At 34.4% G+C, this 19,712-nt stretch overlaps 1 protein-coding gene across 5 annotated transcripts in view; it reads left to right on the top strand.

Annotated features, from left to right (window-relative positions):
- The window catches only part of CCDC88A (coiled-coil domain containing 88A), a 125,952-nt gene that overhangs the window by 69,515 nt on the left and 36,725 nt on the right, over nucleotides 1-19,712 (top strand). For all 5 annotated transcript variants that reach the window (XM_032652632.1, XM_032652633.1, XM_032652631.1 and 2 more), the window contains exons 9-16: nucleotides 197-278; nucleotides 3,097-3,255; nucleotides 4,746-4,892; nucleotides 5,700-5,844; nucleotides 8,612-8,796; nucleotides 14,569-14,706; nucleotides 16,269-17,339; nucleotides 18,681-18,808. In XM_032652632.1, the coding sequence (XP_032508523.1) occupies nucleotides 197-278; nucleotides 3,097-3,255; nucleotides 4,746-4,892; nucleotides 5,700-5,844; nucleotides 8,612-8,796; nucleotides 14,569-14,706; nucleotides 16,269-17,339; nucleotides 18,681-18,808 (2,055 nt within the window). The remainder of the gene's footprint in view (nucleotides 1-196; nucleotides 279-3,096; nucleotides 3,256-4,745; nucleotides 4,893-5,699; nucleotides 5,845-8,611; nucleotides 8,797-14,568; nucleotides 14,707-16,268; nucleotides 17,340-18,680; nucleotides 18,809-19,712) is intronic.

The raw sequence follows: 19,712 nt of genomic DNA, 5'->3' as shown, positions 1-19,712 counted from the left end.
GGGAGAGTATCATGACATCCAGTCATATAAATTCCTAATACCAATTTCTTTATCTTTTCCCCTAGGTTGGGGTTATGGCCAGTACTATGTTAAACTAGATGTTTAGTAATGATAATAAATTTGTATTGATACAGATGATGATCATAGTTTTCAAAGCATTAAGTTTATTATTCAATAAATATTTTTTGCATTTAAGGGAGGAAAAGACTGAACAGTTGTTGGACTGTAAACAAGAACTTGAGCAAATGGAAATAGAACTAAAAAGGCTGCAACAAGAGGTTTGTACCTGGAACTTTTATTATATAGGATCAATTGGAAATTGATTTTTCTCCTTATAATATATAACATTTGCCTTACTGCTTCCTGAGGTTTCATGAGATCCAATGACTTTTTCAGTGTTTCTCTCTTCAAAAATGCCACAACCAAAACTAGGAATCAAAACTAGAAAGGTCTTTGGAGTTTTCTTTTTTCTCTATTAGTTCTATTCAAACTTTGCTAAGATTCCAGGAGACTCTTAGGACTGGCCCAGTTCCAGGTTTCTCTTTTTTATGTATTGGCTTCTGTGGGCTTGGAAGCTGGAACACCTCTAGGTCTCTGCTGTCTGATGGTGCTTTATGTTAACCTTATATATGACAGAATGCTTTTTAATTTTTCACTGTTTCTACTAAATAAGATCCAAACTTTTACTTTTTTAAATACTATTTTTATTTTTCTAATGCTTTGTGTTTTTTCATCTTGAACCAAGACTGTTTAAGAATTTGCTTCTTTTAATTACTCTGTAATGTTTCGTTTTCATTTAGAGGTAGTACAAGAGGTCTTCTTTAACCCATAAATGGTAAGGATTGGGGTAAGGCTGGATAATTATTTCTTCTCCTTACTTCACCTAACCTGCCATTTTAAATTCAGGGAACATTTCACTTGTGGAATCATAAACTGGGAACTTTCTAGATGAATGAATCTAGGGATCATAATTTTTAGTTTTAGGTTTGCTGTTGCTGCTATTCCACTTCTTGGTAGCAGGGTTTTTTTGTATTTGTGTTCCATCTAAAATTGTGGTTCTCAATCTTTTTGGTCTCAAGACCCTTCTTTACTCTTAAAGATTAATGAGGGTTATTTAATGTGTGTTCTCTTTACTGGAATTTACTATATTTGAAATCAAAACTAAGAATTTTAAAAGTATTTATTAATTCATTTAAAAATAATACTCAATCGACTCTATGTTAACATAAAAATTATATAGTAATTAACCACTCTTTTCCAAAACAAAAAAAAAATTAGAAGAATAGTAGTCTTTTATATTTTTTGCAAATCTTTTTTAAATGCCTGGATTAATTGAAGACTACCAGATTCTCATATCTATTGAATATTTCTGCATTCAATCTGTTAAGATATCACATTCTATGTATGTAGCCTCTGGAAAACTCCACTGTCCCTTCATGAGAGAATGAGAGTGAAAACAGCAAGTACTGTCTTAGTATTATTATGAAAATAGTTTTGACCTCATGAATTCCCTGGAAGGGTTTCAGGGACCCACAGATTTCCCTGGATCGCACTTTGATTACTGCTACTCAAAGGATTACAAGAGGGCTTTAAAAAGGTTGAATTTTAATACTTATTTCAAATGGCATAAAGATATGCACTAATCATATGCAAGTAATCATTCATGTGAAAGTATTAAAAACTCAGCATGGGCTTCCCTGGTGGTGCAGTGGTTGAGAGTCCGCCTGCCGATGCAGAGGACACGGATTCGTGCCCCGGTCCGGGAAGATCCCACATGCTGTGGAGCGGCTAGACCCATGAGCCATGGCCGCTGAGCCTGTGCGTCCGGAGCCTGCGCTCCGCAGCGGGAGAGGCCTTAACAATGAGAGGCCCGCGTACCGGAAAAACAAACAAACAAACAAACAAACAACTCAGCAGGATTTTGGTAACATGTCTGGATAGAAACATTATTTCTCTAAAGTAACTAATGATCGACTTTTGTAAGAGTTTGCCTTTTCTGTGTTTTTACTATCTGGCATTTTAAAGTTAACTTTTCACCTTAAATTCATTGCAAATGGTTATGTTGAGGAGAGGTTTACTTACTTTAAAATATCCTGAATATTTTTTACATTCTTAATGGAGAACATTATATATAAAAGTTTTTATACAGTATATGCTTTTATTTTTGTATAGAAACATATTTTTTTTAATTTTATTATTTTTTTTAATATTCATTTATTTATTTAGCTGCACTGAGTATTAGTTGTGGCATTCAGGATCTTCATTGCCATGTGCAGGATCTTCATTGCTGCATTTGGGATCTTTAGTTGCAGCATGCGAACTCTTAGTTGCAGCATGTGGAATCTAGTTCTCTGACCAGGGATCAAACCCGCTCCCCTTGCATTGGGAGCATGGAGTCTTAGGCACTGGACCACCAGGGAAGTCCCTAGAAACATATATGTTTAAAATGTATATTCTTGGTTTAAAAAAAGGCTTTTTTATCTCCCCATTTAAAAAAAATAATTAAGGTGTAATTTATATACCATTGAATTTACATTTTTCGCAGTCCATCGCCTTAACTACTTGGCCTCCTCGTCCTACAAAGATCACACTTTTAAAGTATACAAGTCAAGGACTTCCCTGGTGGTGCAGTGGATGAGACTCTGCGCTCCCAATGCAGGGGGCCTGGGTTCAATCCCTGGTCAGGGAACTAGATCCCACACGCATGCCACAACTAACAGTTTGCATGCCACAGCTAAGGACCTCATGTGCCGCAACTAAGGAGCTGGCGAAATGCAACTAAGGAGCCCGCCTCCCACAATGAAGACCTGGTGCAAATAAATAATTTTAAAATAATAATAATAAAGTACACAAGTCAGGGACTTCCCTGGTAGTCCAGTGGTTAAGACTCTGGGCTTCCAATGCAGGGGACATGGGTTTGATCCCTGGTCGGAGAGCTAAGATCCTACATGCCACAGGGCACGGCCAAAAAAAAGTACACAAGTCATTGTTTTTTTGTGTGTTTTTTTGGTAAATTCTTCAAATAGTACAACCCAAGGATTATCAATTTGAAAATAGAAAATAATATTTTAAATATTAATATGTGTTTATATTTAGAACATGAATTTGCTTTCGGATGCTCGTTCTGCAAGAATGTATCGAGATGAATTAGATGCGCTTCGGGAGAAGGCTGTCAGAGTTGATAAGCTTGAAAGTGAAGTTAGCAGATACAAAGAGAGGCTACATGATATTGAATTTTATAAGGCAAGAGTTGAGGTATGTTATGTAATTTAAACCATTCACAGTTCTTTTCTTTAGAAGTATTATGATTTTTCAAAATGCATTTAAAATGCACTTTAATAAAAGTAAGGAACTCTGGAAACATTGAGCAAACTGTAAATAGCATCAGGTGTTTATTTTATGATAGATTAGCATATTATTTAGACTTGTAAAAAGGGATTTTTGGATGCTATTCATTTTATTGCATTCTTTGGGGCTCTTCTTTCATTCCTTCATTTAGTATTACATGTAGTGAACACTTTTGAAATCGCAATAAAGTATATATCTCTACTAATTTCTAACTTGTTCCTAGAAGTGAGTGTGAAACACATTTCTGATTGCTGCTTAATTCAGAATACTAAATTAGAATCAATGAAGGGGAAATCAATATCTGTCTCCCTCTCTCTCTCTCTCTGCCCCTCCCCCCACCTCTCTCTCTCTCTCTCTCTCTCTCTCTCTCTCTCTCTCTCTCTCTCTCTCTTCCCTCCCACCCCCATTTGTCTTCTCTTTTTATATATATGTATGAACAAAGTAGAAAAAACAATTTTTCTTAGTTAATGGTTGCAGTTCTGTGTTACATGATGTTGAGTTTGACAGCAAGAATTTGAAAATCCTTGCTTTTTGACATTCTTCTTTCCTTTCTCCGTGATTTCTTCATTGTCTGTAAACAGGAGATTTTGGTCAGTTTTAATATGGGGATAAGAAAGAAGGAGTATGCTAAATCAGGAAATGAAAACATTATAAGAGAAAGTTAGAACTTAGCCTGAATGTTACCAGAAAATAGACCCAATAGAGTGCAAAGATAAGGTGTATATTTGTTCTTTGTTAATTGTTTAAATAAGCGTATGCATGGCACTATTAAGGGATCCTCATGGATGCCACTGTTTTAATATACTTTCTCTTGACTTCAGCTTATAAACTGTAGGCTTAAACTTAGCAATATAGATTTGTGAACATGTCTTCAAAACATACGTAGGAGTTTAAAGATGTTTATATAAAATATTTATTGATAAAGCCTTGGTTTATGATTCTGTGAGTCTTAATTCAAGTCTTGGTATTTTACTCAAAAACCCCAAATTCTTCACTTTCAAGTAGAGAGAAACCTAAATCTATTTCAGTAAATAAATTAAGCCCTGATTCTATGGCAATTGGTGTCTTAAATATCTGGAAGACTACTTACACTGAGTTCCTTATCCTTGTGACTAAGGAATTTAAATATACCCTGACAATTTCATGTGAAATTAGAGTAGTATTATTCATCCTAATGTAAGTCCTGAGTATTTTGTTTATATAATAACTTAAATTCTGGGAAATAAAATGAAACCAACTATGTTTCTGTTATTCAGTAGCTTTACTCTTGCATAGAACTGTTGATAAAGATCGCTTAATGTCTTACTTTATAATAAAGAATTTTTATGTTTCAGAGCTTTAAAGATTAACATATTAATGTATTTGTGACAAATAAAGCCTACTTGAAACGTTTACAGGAATTAAAAGAAGACAATCAAGTTTTATTAGAAACAAAAACCATGTTGGAAGACCAATTAGAAGGAACTCGAGCTCGTTCTGATAAATTACATGAATTAGAAAAAGAAAATTTACAACTGAAGGCTAAACTGCATGATATGGAAATGGTACGTATTATAAGATAGATTTATTACATGGCCTGTAAGTAAAAATTCTAAGATTTATCTGATTTCCCTATAGTGACAAGGTTGCTTAGTGTCCTTAAGGCCTTAACAGAGAAGAGATAGCTAAATAAATTAGATGCTTCCAATTTTATATGAATTCAGAAGTAGTAGAAATTTCTGCTTTTGTTACAGAGGGGTATTATTTATTAATTTTGACTACTGCTTTTCAGAAAACCCTAATAAGCCATTGTGCAAACACTCCTTTAGAATATAGAAATACAACTATTTGCTAAAATTTATCATTGGGTCAGAAATCATTTGTTATATCATTAAAACAATATAATGACTATGAAGAGGTGTTTTCAGTGTCCCCAAAGATCACTATAAAAAGATGTCAGAGGGCTTCCCTGGTGGCGCAATGGTGGAGAGTCCGCCTGCCAATGCAAGGGACACGGGTTCGTGCCCCGGTCCAGGAAGATCCCACATGCCGCGGAGCCGCTGGGCCCGTGAGCCATGGCCGCTGAGCCTGCGCATCCAGAGCCTGTGCTCCGCAATGGGAGAGGCCACAACAGTGAGAGGCCCACGTACCGAAAAAAAAAAAAAAGATGTCAGAGACCTGATCAGTTTAGTGACTGGCAGTAATAATTATAATTGATTACTAGCTTCAAATTGTGAAAATTTTAAGGAACTCACAATTTATCTCATTATACAGTTTCTGATAAATGAAAGTTATAAGTAATAAAATATTAGCTTGAAATTGTACTGTTTCTTAGCTTTCTTTTCTCTCCCTACTCCCTGCCAATTAAAAAGGAGCGTGATATGGATAGAAAAAAGATTGAAGAATTAATGGAAGAAAATATGACTTTGGAAATGGCACAGAAACAAAGTATGGACGAATCATTACATCTTGGCTGGGAGCTGGAACAAATATCCAGAACTAGTGAACTTTCTGAAGGTATTTCCAATACTCTTTTTTTATTTAAATGGATGAATGAATAAATGAAATTGTATTTATGCTTACATTTCTGGATATTTCATTGCTGTTCTTTATTTTCCCTGGTTGGAGATGTCGCAAAAGGCCACATATCTCTCTAGATAGAATTTCACAGAGTAATGTGTTAATTTCCATATGCCTGGGTCTGGTCCTTATCTTTGCATGTATTACAACTCAACTTTGAGTGCAGTAGCAGTTTCAATCAGTTGTTTAGGCACAATTTCATGTTCATATCACAATAAACTGGGATATCATTTTATTAATTTATTTTGAGAGATACAGCCATCTACTAAATAGAAAAGAAAAGTCATTAGCTGGTCACCATGTTCTTTGACTTTAGGCAAACCTAAATAGGAAATCAGAATGCAGTGGGAATATTCTTTGGTGAATATGTAGCCAGAATAAAGCAAGTTAAGGATCTTTATGGCTACTTTCATCAGTATGTTGGATTTGGGGATTATACCTACCATTTATACCCTGGAGGTAATGAAGACCCCAGATAAATTTTTAACTTTTGGCTCTATTTCCCTAGGCTCCACATTAACTTGTCCTCTTTATTAAAGCTGGGGCACACACATACAATGTAGCTTTTTGTGTTAAAGCTTTGAGTTTGCTAATACTGCTATACAATACTTTATTGAAATTATACCCAGGTCACATTTATTTGAATTAGACTCGTTCCCTAATTCCTTAGTTACCCAGTATTTAGATTATTATACCTGTTTTTCTTCCTTCAGCAGACATGTATTAAATATTATACCAGGCCCTGAGGATATAGTGGTGAGGTAGACATAAGGTCTGAAAGAGCTTATAACCTGGCGCTTAAAGAAGTTATTTCTACAGATGACTCATCATATTTATTACTACTAGGCTTTTCCTAATTTTACTCTTGAGAACCTAATTCCGGATTCTGGCACCCCATGTAAATTGACTTCATAGTAAGTGATTATGTTCAGCTGAGAATGCATTTGCTGGGATGTGTTACTTAAAATATTTGTGGAACTTTTTTACTGTATTCCATGTGAATTGAGTTACAAAGAAAACAATTCAGACTTAAATGTTTTCTACTACAACAGTTAAAATTACACTGTTACGAGTTTTCTCACCTGTTAAGTGGGGATAATAATAGTAAGTACTATCTTACAGGGTTGTTGTGAGGGTTGAATTTGTTAATGAAGCCCTTTAGAACTGTGCCTAGTAAATAGTAAGCATTTGAGTGTTTTTTATTATTATTATCATTATATCACAGTTGTTTTGCTGGGGTCATAGAACATAAAATTCATTTAGTGTGGCATAGTTTTTTTTTAACTATACAAGGGACTTTCTAGAAAATTTGCAAACTCTGGAAAAAGATAAAGAAGGAAATCAAAGTCACTAATAATTCTTGCCTTTTACATTTCACAAAATTTGCTTCTAGAATTTTCCTACACAGGGTTATTTTTTATATCATCAGATCAGTGTGTATATACAATTAAGGTTCCTTTTTTCATCTAAGAATATAACGTAGACAATCTTCCATGTTAAAAATGTGTCGTAAGTATCCTTTTAAAGTCTTTGTAGTCTGACTGGAAGCTTCCTCAAAGCATGTAGTATTGAAAGCTTTATTAAGGCATATGTTTTGTAGCCTGATCTTGTTTAATTGAAATGCATGACTTTAGAGTTGTACTTAAGAAGACTGGGACAACTAAAGGAATTTATAAAAAGTCAATGACTACCTAGTATACTAGCTTTTAATAAGAGATTAACAATGTGCTGACTAGAACAAAAGCTTGAAATAAGAATTGAGGCTTTCTTTACTTAAAATCTAGGGGATATTTTACTCTACCTCATTTTTAAAAGAGTGTATGACTTGTGTGGCTACATGTTTGTGTGTGTGTGTTTCTTTGCTTTTTATAATGGAGGATTTCAAACGTACGCAAAAGTAGACAGACCCAGAAGTTCCCTCCTGTATTTCTGTTTATTTCCCTTCCTGAAGTCTAGGATTTCAAAATAAATTCTAAGTGTCTTATTTCATTTGTAAATCCTAATATTTTTATATCATCAAAATATTTAATGAGTCTGTTATAGGGTTATTAAAAATAATTATTTTTGGCTTACTGGAGAGCATCATTTACAGAAGTCGAAACTCAGTTTTCATATTTTAAAAAATAGAATGCTGAAAGCTACTTAGAAAGATGATTTCTGTTGGCAGAATGGACTGCATGTTGCTGTTTATACGTAATTAGCCAGGATTCTTCATTTAGAGAAAGACTTTTTCAAAGTGACCAGTGTATAGTACTGTATTGCCTTTCTCAGAATTGGATTAGGATTTTTTCCCCCTCAAACTGTTTTCCTTTATCTTTGAAAGTGTGACGTAGGATATGCTTTATACTTCTTATTTGAGTCACACAGTGACTCTATTAGATACACAGGGTAATAACTATATTTTGTCAAAGTAACCTACGAGTCATTGAGGTTAAAGTTAATTTCTCATGGAACTGGAACTGAAAGTCTAGTCACTTCAGTCTAAATTTTGTACTTTTTTTTTTCACTAGAATGCTTATGGATGCATTAGAAATTCAATATTTACCTGTATTTTATATCTCTTTTCTTATTGTGTCTATCTTGCGTAACTTTATAAATTTTTTATAAAGTTAAGGACCGGGTGATTTAGTGTATTTACACTAAATATTTTAAATAGTGAGGAGTAAACATAGTTTTACCAGTGATGTATTTTTCAATATTATAGCACCACAGAAATCCTTGGGCCATGAGGTAAATGAATTGACATCAAGTAGGTTGTTGAAATTGGAGATGGAAAATCAGAGTTTGACAAAAACTGTAGAAGAGCTTCGGAGTACTATGGATTCTGCAGAAGGCACCACTTCCAAAATCCTGAAAATTGAAAAAGAAAATCAAAGACTAAGTAAGAAGGTAAATAAAAATTAATATTTAATGTAATGTAAAAAAGTATATGTAAAAGTATAAATAAATAGCACTGAGATAGAACATTTATTTTCCAACTTTTAGTGTACCCTCAATATTATTTTAACTTATTATATAAAATTTCAAACTTAAATAAATGTGAAGTGAATGAACTCATTCAGCTCTAGACTCATTCATTCAGCTTCAATAATTATTAACTTATAGCCAGTCTTACTTCTACCCTTGATACTCTCCTAACAGCCACTAGATGATTTTGAAGTAAATCCTAGATGTCGTACTATTTCACCAATAAATATCTCAGTATAAATCTCTAAAAAGTAAGGAATTTTTTTTGAAAAAGAACAGTGACATTATCACACTTAAAAAATCATAGTTTGGGGCCAGCATTTAAATTTTTCCAAATCTATTAAGATTTTTAAAAAATATTACATTCAATCAGTTGATGTGTCCCTTAAGTCTTTTTTAGTCTATAGATTGACTCTTCTTTCCTAGCAATTTTTCTATTGAAGAAACCTCAAACAGGGGGCACATGTCTGGTTGTCTCTCTTTCTGTGATGTTAGTTGTCATAGAAAATCATTTGCTTAGATCCCTGAATTAATCAGAGGTTACAAAATCTTGATATTATATCATCCCTTCTTAATTTGGTAGCTGGAGTATTTCTATAAGAAAAAACTTTTCTTTTTAAAAACTATTGGTTTAAAAAAAAAAAAACACCACTGGTTACTCTGAGAACAGCTCTTAGGGGTAAAGTAGGATGAATGTTTGATTCTTTACCTTTATTTACCAGTTTCCTAGTAATGAATCAGTTCTCTCATATCCTCCTGAGATAGTTAATGAGTGAGTTTGTTGTTTGTTTTAGTGTTGTTATGAACTCATGGATTTAAAAATATTTAAAGTATTTTAATACACTGTATTTATTTTTCTTACTCTCCCAACTCTTTAAGCTGCTTCCTGAATCCTTATGACATGACCTTAGCACTCCTGGAGAGCTTCCTTGCTTTCTACCATGACAAAGTGTTCTCTTAAACATTTCCTGCCTCAGTCCTGAAAACAGCTATTTCTCCAAAAAGTGCTTGTTCCTTTTAGTGGGAAGTGGTATTTAGAGACCACAATTTAGGGATTATGAAACCTGAATTTTAACTAGACTTTGAAAAGAAATACAAGTGTACCTTTTTTTTTATTGCATTTTACTCCACTTCACAGATAGTTTTGGTTTTTATAGCTTGAAAGTTTAAGGCAGCCCTGCTTCAGACAAATCTATCAGAACCATTTTTCTAACAGCGTTTGCTTATTACTTCGTGTCTCTGTGTCACATTTTGGTAATTTTCACAATATTTCAAACTCTTTCATTGTTATTGTATTTTTTATGGTGATGTCTAATCAGTGATCTTTGATGTTAGTATTGTAATTGTCTGGGGGCGCCACAGACTGCACCCATGTAAGATAGTGAACTTAACCCATAAATGGTGTGTGTGTTCTGACTTCTCCACTGACTGGTGAGTCCCCCGTCTCTCTCCTTCTCCTTGGCCCTCCATATTCCCTGAGACAAACAATATTGAAATTAGGCCAGTTAATAACCTACAGTGGCCTCTGTGTTCAAGTGAAAGGAAGTGTTGCACGTCTCTCACTTTAAATCAAAAGCTAGAAATGATTAAGCTTAGTGAAGAAGGCGTGTTGAAAGCCAAGACAGGCTGAGAGATAGGCCTCCTGCACCAGTTAGCCAAGTTGTGCATTCAAAGAAAAAGTTCTTGAAGGGAATTAAAAGTGCTACTCCAGTGAATATATGAATGATAAGAAAGTGAAAGAGCATTATTGCTGATATGGAGAAAGTTTTAGTAGTCTGGATAGAAGACATGCCAGCCACAAAATTCCCTTAAGCCAAAGCCTAATCCAGAGCAATGCCCTCTCTTTGATTCTTTGAAGGCTGAGAGAGGTGAGGAAGCTTCAGAAGAAAAGCTTGAACCTTGAAGAGGTTGGTTTGTGAGATTGAAGGAAAGAAGCTGTCTACATAACATAAAAGTACAACAGGAAGCAGCAAGTGCTGATGTAGAAGCTGTATTTAATTATCCAGAATATCTAGTTAATATAATTAATTAAGGTGGCTACACTAAACAGTAGATTTTCAGCGTAGTCACAACAGCCTTCTATTGGAAGAAGATGCCATCTAAGACTTCCATAGCTAGAGAGGGTAAGTCAGTGCCTAGGTTCAAAGCTTCAGAGAACAGCCTGACTCTCTTGGTAAGGGGCTAATGCAGCTGGTGGCTTGAAATTGAAGTCAGTGCTCATTTACCATTCCAAAAATTCTAGGGCCCTTAAGAATTCTGCTTAATCTACTTTCCCTGTGCTGTCTCAGTGGAACAACAAAGCCTGGGTGACAGCACATCTGTTTATAATATGATTTACTGACTATTCTAAGCCCACTTTTGAGACCTTACTGCTCAAACAAAAATTTCTTTCAAAATACTGCCGATCATTGACAATGCACCTGGTCACCTAAGAGCTCTGGTGTAGACTTCAAATGAGATTCATGTTTTCATGCCCACTAAGACAACATCCATTCTGCAACACATGGATCAAGGAGTAAGTTCGACTTTCAAGTCTTATTCTTTAAGAAATATATTCTGTAAGGCTATAGGTGCCATAGAAGGTGATTCCTCTGATGGATCTGGGCAAAGTCAATTGAAAACATTCTGGAAAGGATTCACCATTCTAGATGCCATTAAGAACATTTGCGATTCATGGGAAGAGGTCAAAGTAACAACATTAATAAGAGTTTGAAAGAAGTTGATTCTGACCCTCATGGATGACTTGGAGGGGTTCAGGACTTCAGTGGAGGAAGTTTTGCAGATGTGGAGGAAATAGCAAGAGAACCAGAATCAGAAATGGAGCCTGAAGATGTGACTGAATTGCTGCACTCTCATGATAGAACTTTAATAGATTAGGAGTTGCTTCTTTTTTTTTTTTTTTGATATTACTTGATTTGTGTGTGTGTGTGTGTGTGTGTGGTACGCGGGCCTCTCACCGTTATGGCCTCTCCCATTACGGAGCACAGGCTCCGGACGCACAGGCTCAGCGGCCATGGCTCTCGGGCCCAGCCGCTCCGCAGCATGCAGGATCCTCCCGGACCGGGGCACGAACCCGTGTCCCCTGCATCGGCAGGCGGACTCTCAACCACTGCGCCACCAGGGAAGCCCAGGAGTTGCTTCTTATGTGTTAGCAAAGAAAGTGGTTTCTTGAGATGGAATCTACTGGTGAAGATGCTGTGAAGATAGTTGAAATGATAATAAAGGACTTAGAATATTACATAAAGTTGATAAAGCAGTGGCAATGTTTAAGAGAAGTGACTCCAATTTTGAAAAATATTCTGATGCTGTTAAATGGCATTGCATGCTACAGAGAAATCATTCATGAAAGGAAGAGTCAGTCAACGCATAAGAAATTGCATAGTCACCCCAACCTTCAGCAACTACTACGCTGGTCAGTCAGCAACCATCAACGACTAGGCAAGACCCTCCGCCAGCAAAAAGATTATGATTTGCTGAAGGTTCAGATGATGGTTAACATTTTTAGCAGTAAAGTATTTGAAAGTGTGTACATTGTTTTTTTAGACATAATGTTATTGCACACTTAATAAACTACAGTGTAGTGTAAACACAGCTTCTATATGCACTGGGAAACCGTAAAATTCATGTGACTCTTTGTTTTTTATTTATTTATTTTTTTTTTTTTCCGGTACGCGGGCCCCTCACTGTTGTGGCCTCTCCCGTTGCGGAGCACAGGCTCCGGACGTGCAGGCTTAGCGGCCATGGCTCACAGGCCCAGCCGCTCTGCGGCATATGGGATCTTCCCGGACCGGGGCACAAACCCGTGTCCCCTGCATCGGCAGGCGGACTCTCAACCACTGCGCCACCAGGGAAGCCCTCATGTGACTCATTTAATTGCGGTATTTGTTTTATTGCAGTGGTCTGGATCCAAACCTGCAATATCGCTAAGATATTCTGTTTTCCAATTGTGGGACAGTTAGACCAAGTAATTTATTTTTGCATATCTTTCTGGCCACACACATACACACACACACACACACACACACACACACACACACACTATACATAAATAGAAATCATATTATAAAAGCATACCTGATATTTTTATTATGAACCCCTCCCATCACATATACTCTCTAAAATGTGCTTTCATTTTTGTTTCCAGTTCTTGGTCACTGTGAACAATACTGTAATAAATATTCTTATACATGTGTCCTTATGAATTAATTTTTATTTCTATTTGTAGTCAGCCATGTCTAGTTTTTCCTTCGATGGATCCTGGGTTTCTAGACTCGGTTATGAAAATCCCTCTAATTTTTAGACCAGTAGTTTTGAACAGGTGTGCGTCAGAATCACTTTCAGGAATTGTTAAGGTACAAATTGCTGAGCTCTATGCCCGGGGCTTGTCATTTGGTAGGTCTGGGGTGGGGGCTAAGAATTCTCATTTCCAACAAGTTCCTAGGGGATGCTCATCCTGCTGTTTTGGAGCCATGCTCTGAGAACTACTGCCTTTGATAATACAGGTAGACTAGACTCTGATTTTCTTGCAAGACTTTTACTCTCTTAAAACGTCTTTGCATCATCTTTAGTTCATTAACCAAATAATCTTAATAAGTATTTCACAATAAATATAGTGTTAAAGTAAGAGTGGCTATTTAGAATTTGGAACAGTTTTATTTTTGTTGTCACTATAATTGTATCTGGAAATTTGATTTTGAAATTAGCTTTAAAGTCTAATTAGTAAATTCTTATGATTCCAGCAATTTTTGATCAATTCATTGTATATCTTTTGTAAGCTGAATGTTTCACTTGAATTCCATAACACAACAGATGCATTTAAATAAATAACTACTATCCATATATTTCAATCAATAATGGGAGAACCAGATTAGTTATTAATAGCTTAAAGTTTCCTGATTGTATAAATTAATGTTGAATTGAGTTATTGGATTAGATTTGTGACTTGATGCTTTTGAGATATTATTTCTTAGAGTTCCTTACTATTAATATAAGGATTTAAGTAATATTTAAACTTGAAGTGGAGTATTTTACATACCCAAATCTTCTTTATATTTTTTATTACCTGGTTTGAATATGTTATATAATGGGAAATCAATAGTTTGGTATATTTTGAAGTTGAATTTGCTTTTTCATATTTATTAACCTCATACTTTATTATATCTTTAAAATGTGTAATTCATAATAAATTTAAACATAATTTATTTTCTGGAGTTTTGTTCAGACCTTATTTTTCTCTAGTAGTCTCCTTTTTTCTTTCTCTTTTTATTTTAATCCAAGTCCCTTCTTGTTTCCTCATTTTCTCATCTTTTCCTTATTGAGCGCTGAAATTCCTTGACTAATTAAAATTTCACTTTACAAATCCATTCAAGCAAGAGAGTTTTCAATAAGATTTGTACATTCTTCATATGGCATGTGTGTATGTATTTAGTTATGTTTGTGTTTAGAAGTAGAACTTTGCTCTCAAAGATGCAGAGGATAAGAAAGATAGTCATGTTCTGTACATTTTATACAGCTGCTAAAATTAGCTTGGAATGTTATCAGTACTTGAATTTTTCTATGAAATTCTTAAATTTTACCATTTGAGTATTAAAACTGTGTTCTATCCTTTATTCAATGATTAGCTTTTGTTTTTACATGTTTCCACTATTGTGAAATATTTAATGATATATTGTTTTGTGGTTTCATTTTCTCCAGGTTGAAATTCTTGAAAATGAGATTATTCAAGAAAAGCAAAGTCTTCAGAATTGTCAGAATTTAAGCAAGGATCTAATGAAGGAGAAAGCTCAGCTTGAAAAAACAATTGAAACACTTAGAGAAAATTCAGAGAGACAGGTTCTTAAATTTCCTATTAAGCAACATATTTTAAAATTTATTAACACAAGTTATTTTAAAGCTTGTGCAAAATGTTCATAATAACGTTAAATGGAAATATTTTAGAATTTTTTAGATTTTAAGATAACTATGGTTTTACCTCATTTTCTATCCCATACATTTTAGGAAAGTTGAAGGGAAAGCTTAGAATTTTTTAAATTGCCAGTGTGCTTAATAATTATCTAGTATAAAATTTTGTGGTACCTGTGTTTGAATTGCTTTCAAGTGTCATTGGAATAGAACTGCAGATTTTAAAGTCCCTGAATGAAGTTGGGGTGAAATGCAGCTCTACTCTGATCCCACTAAGGAGGGACAAGTGGTCGCAGCACATATCTTGGATATTTTCATACTTGCTTTCAAGTGTTTATTGGTTATTCTCATTTTATGCTTCAGGAAACTGAGAATTGAATAGATTAAGTGACTGGCTGTTTTAAATTTTCTAATTTTTAGACGTAAAATGGGGACTTATCTGACAGTCCAGTGGTTAGGACTTTGTGCTTACACTGCAGGGGTCATGGGTTTGATCCCTGGTCAGGGAACTGAGATCCCACACCCTGCATGCTGCACGGTGTGGCCAAAAAGGAAAAAAAAAAAAAAAAGCAGCCAAATGATTTGTTTTGTATTATCTAGGTATAGTCCTCAGGCCACCTATAAAAATACAGATTTCCATAGAGCTACAGAAGAAAAATTCTAGAGCTAAGTATGAATCTCTACTTTTACAAGGTTCTCGGGATTGTTTTACACACCGAATTTTAAGAACCATTACAGTAGGCCATGGTATAAATTGGATGGACTAGTTTTAAAATGTACCAGAGATTTTGTTATTTTGATGTTTCAAAATTAGAATTCTTTTAGGGAATAAATACACACCAATATACATGCACATAGAGCAAATAGTGTATTTACTGAAGACTCACTGTGTATATTCATTGCAAAATCTATTGAATGAACGTAAAGGCTTGTATCTTCAAGAAGATATGTATGTACATTTCACCTATACTCATATTTGAATTTAAATTATGTAACCATAAATGATCTGAAGATCATTTTGATTAATATTCAATACATTTCTTTTAACCATTCCTTTACATTATGGATTCCCTAAAGATGTCAACTTTAAAGACTTGTCAGTATATGTACATGGTGATCTCTCAGTAAATTTTTGTTGGAATTAAAATTAAGGTAGACGGTTTTAGCACCTTTTTTTTTTTTTTGTGGTATGCGGGCCTCTCACTGTTGTGGCCTCTCCCGTTGCGGAGCACAGGCTCCGGATGTGCAGGCCTAGAGGCCATGGCTCACAGACCCAGCCACTCCGCGGCATCTTGCCAGACCGGGGCATGAACCCATGTCCCCCTCATCGGCAGACGGACTCCCAACCACTACGCCACCAGGGAAGCCCTTAGCACCTTTTTATGGTGTGATTTCCCTGTTAGTTTTTGGCGGGGGGAAAACTATGTAAGTTAAAATATTTAGTTCATGTTCAGTTAAATTTTAAATTTTCTCCTTTCTTTTTTTTAAATTAGATTAAAATATTGGAACAGGAAAATGAACATCTGAATCAAACTGTGTCCTCCTTAAGGCAGCGCTCCCAGATAAGTGCTGAAGCAAGGGTGAAAGACATTGAAAAAGAAAATAAAATTCTCCATGAATCTATCAAGGAAACCAGTAGCAAGCTAAGCAAGATTGAATTTGAAAAAAGGCAAATCAGAAAAGAATTGGAACATTATAAAGAAAAAGGAGAACGAGCAGAAGAACTTGAAAATGAGTTACATCATCTTGAAAAAGAAAATGAATTGTTACAGAAAAAGATAACCAATTTAAAAATTACTTGTGAAAAAATTGAGGCCTTAGAACAAGAAAATTCAGAGCTGGAAAGAGAAAATAGGAAATATAAAAAAACATTGGATAGCTTTAAAAACCTTACTTTTCAGTTAGAATCCCTAGAGAAAGAGAATTCCCAGCTTGATGAGGAAAACTTAGAACTGCGAAGGAATGTAGAATCTTTAAAGTGTGCAAGCATGAAAATGGCTCAGCTACAATTAGAAAACAAAGAACTGGAAAGTGAAAAAGAACAACTTAAGAAAGGTTTAGAGCTCATGAAAGCATCTTTCAAGAAAACAGAACGCTTAGAGGTTAGCTACCAGGGTTTAGATACAGAAAATCAAAGGCTACAGAAAGCTCTAGAAAACAGCAATAAAAAAATTCAGCAGTTGGAAAGTGAACTACAAGACTTAGAGATGGAAAATCAAACATTGCAAAAAAACCTAGAAGAGTTAAAAATATCTAGCAAAAGACTAGAACAGCTAGAAAAAGAAAACAAATCATTAGAACAAGAGACTTCTCAACTGGAAAAGGATAAGAAACAACTGGAGAAGGAAAATAAGAGACTCCGACAACAAGCAGAAATAAAAGATACCACGTTAGAAGAAAATAATGTGAAAATTGGAAATTTGGAAAAAGAAAACAAAACCCTTTTCAAAGAGATTGGTATTTATAAAGAATCCTGCATTCGTCTGAAAGAATTAGAGAAAGAAAATAAGGAGCTTGTGAAAAGAGCAACTATTGATATAAAAACTTTAGTTACATTACGAGAGGTAAATATAGTTACTTAAATTTCAGACAAATATTTTTTATATTTTTAACTCAGGGCTCTTTAACTTTTATTGCAGTAATTTGCATCATCTATTTATGGTTCAAAGTAGAAATTTAGAATTAGAAGCAGTTTCCAAGTTTCCTACTTTTGTTAAACTAAGGAGTAAATATAAATTGTATTTTTAAAGAAATTGTAATAATAAGGTTTCCATGTATTATCTGACTTATTTATTACATTATAATTTTATACTTTTATTTCAGAGTAATATTCAAACCTTTGATCAAAACTGTTACTGAATGTGATAGCTACTAATTATTGAATGTGCCAAATACTGGACAGTTTTTACAGCCAATCCTTTATAGGTGTTATCTCCATTAGATTAGAAAACTGAGGTTCAGAGACATTAAGTAACTTACTTAAGACCACAATGGTAGATTTGGATTCCTGGATTTAAATCCAGATCTTTCAGACTTCAAAGCCCCTTGAATTTTGACTTCTAAGCTACAGAATGCAAATCAGATTGAATTTAAAGGTCAACGTTGAACAATTGGTAGTTGGTTGGATCTGTGTGTTGAAAAGAATTCTGAAATTTATGAGTAGATTGGCAATAAATTGTTGGTATAGCTCAGGAGATAGCATGCTTGGCTCTTGGTATCCCTATGCTATACTATATATGATAACCCTTTAAGTTCAATTGAAAAATATCTTAGTTGGCATTCTGGCAGAAGCTCACATTGGGAAATATGCCTTTCTGCTAAAGAGGCATTGGGAAGAGACCATTATTATCCTTTCTTTTTCTTTTTTTTTTTTTTTTTTCTTTCTGTTGTTCTACAGTCTTACAGACATGAACAATAGGTTCCTGGTCCCATCTCTAAGAATTCCCCCTGGTTATTCAGTTCAATATTTTAGGCCTCTTCCACTGGGAGAGGGGTGCTTGTGGTGGGAGAAGGGTGTTATATCCAACATATATTCATAGGAAGAAATGTGCAATAAGGTTCTAGTTCATTATTAAGTTAATGGATATGTGTTGTTTTCCCCACAGTTTTCAAGCCTAAGGTGTGTAATCACAAGTACAAGTTTCTCCTTTTAGTTTTTAAACACTAAAAAGTTAAAACGAACTATTAGCAAGCTAAAAGAAGGAAAACAATACTCTTTGAACTAGGTGATAATTTTGTTGCCTAACTTTTTTATTGATAAAGGAGAAGCTCAGCAACAGCATTTCTGTCTTTCCTGGTTTAAATTGTATGTATTCCTGGATGGTGGTAGTTGGAATCTTGGCTGAATTTCTTGGATGTTTATGTTCATAACACTCATGTGAGTTTTGCATTACTTTTAAAATAAGGATTTGGTGAGTGAAAAGCTGAAGACTCAACAAATGAATAATGATCTTGAAAAATTAACTCATGAGCTTGAGAAGATAGGGTTAAATAAAGAGCGACTCTTACATGATGAGCAGAGTACTGATGACAGGTGAGTACTAAGTCTAGTTGAGAAACAGTGGAAATAATTTTTTTGTTTTTCAAACATTAATTTTGAGACTGAGAAGCAATTAAGGTATGAAAATAATGTGAAAAACGAAGGCTTGACAAACAGAATAAAAAATTAGCTTATATATTTTAATTTGAGAATGTTCAACAGGTTTAAAGAGAATTTACCATGGTAAATATAGTCTATCAGTTAATTGGATTTTCAAGTAGTCTACTATTTGGCATCTAGTTAGCCACGTGATTCCAGCTAGAATAGAAGTGTGTATTGTTAAGAATATTGTTTTTTGTACACTAGATTTTAATTCATTGGAATTTTTGTAACTATATAATTTGTATTTTTGCTGTCTACCCATTATTACTGTTCTAGTAAGTATATATTAAATGTATATAGGAAAAAATAATGCTGATTATATGGGATTTATTTATGTAATTTTGAGAATATTCAAAGTTAATAGAATAGATTGATACTTTTAAAAGTTAGTTCTATAATAACAAATAGAGGTAATTTGAGGCATTTCTTCTAGCAATCAATTCAAGCAATCTTAATTGAATTAATTACTATATAGATATTTCATGAGAAAATAATTTTTGAGTTAAACACATTGTTAACGGACAATTTAGTTGACTATCTTTTAATATAGATACTGAATATGCATCTCTGCTTTATTCAGACAGATTTTCTACCTGTCATGTGTAAGACATTTTAAATGTAGAGCAAAAAGTACAGTAAACCATGCAGCTGCCTTAACTGACCCTGTTTTAAATTTACAAACCCAGCTTTTGAGGGGCCCTTCACACTGTGGTATCTCTTCCCAAACCTTACTTCATACAATTAATCAATGTTAATTAAGCTTTTATTACCTGCTGATTATCAGGCATCAAATAAA

The sequence above is a fragment of the Phocoena sinus genome, chromosome 13 (assembly GCF_008692025.1).
Source record: "Phocoena sinus isolate mPhoSin1 chromosome 13, mPhoSin1.pri, whole genome shotgun sequence".
Taxonomy (NCBI): Eukaryota; Metazoa; Chordata; class Mammalia; order Artiodactyla; family Phocoenidae; genus Phocoena; species Phocoena sinus.
This window is presented reverse-complemented; position numbering and strand designations above follow the sequence as displayed.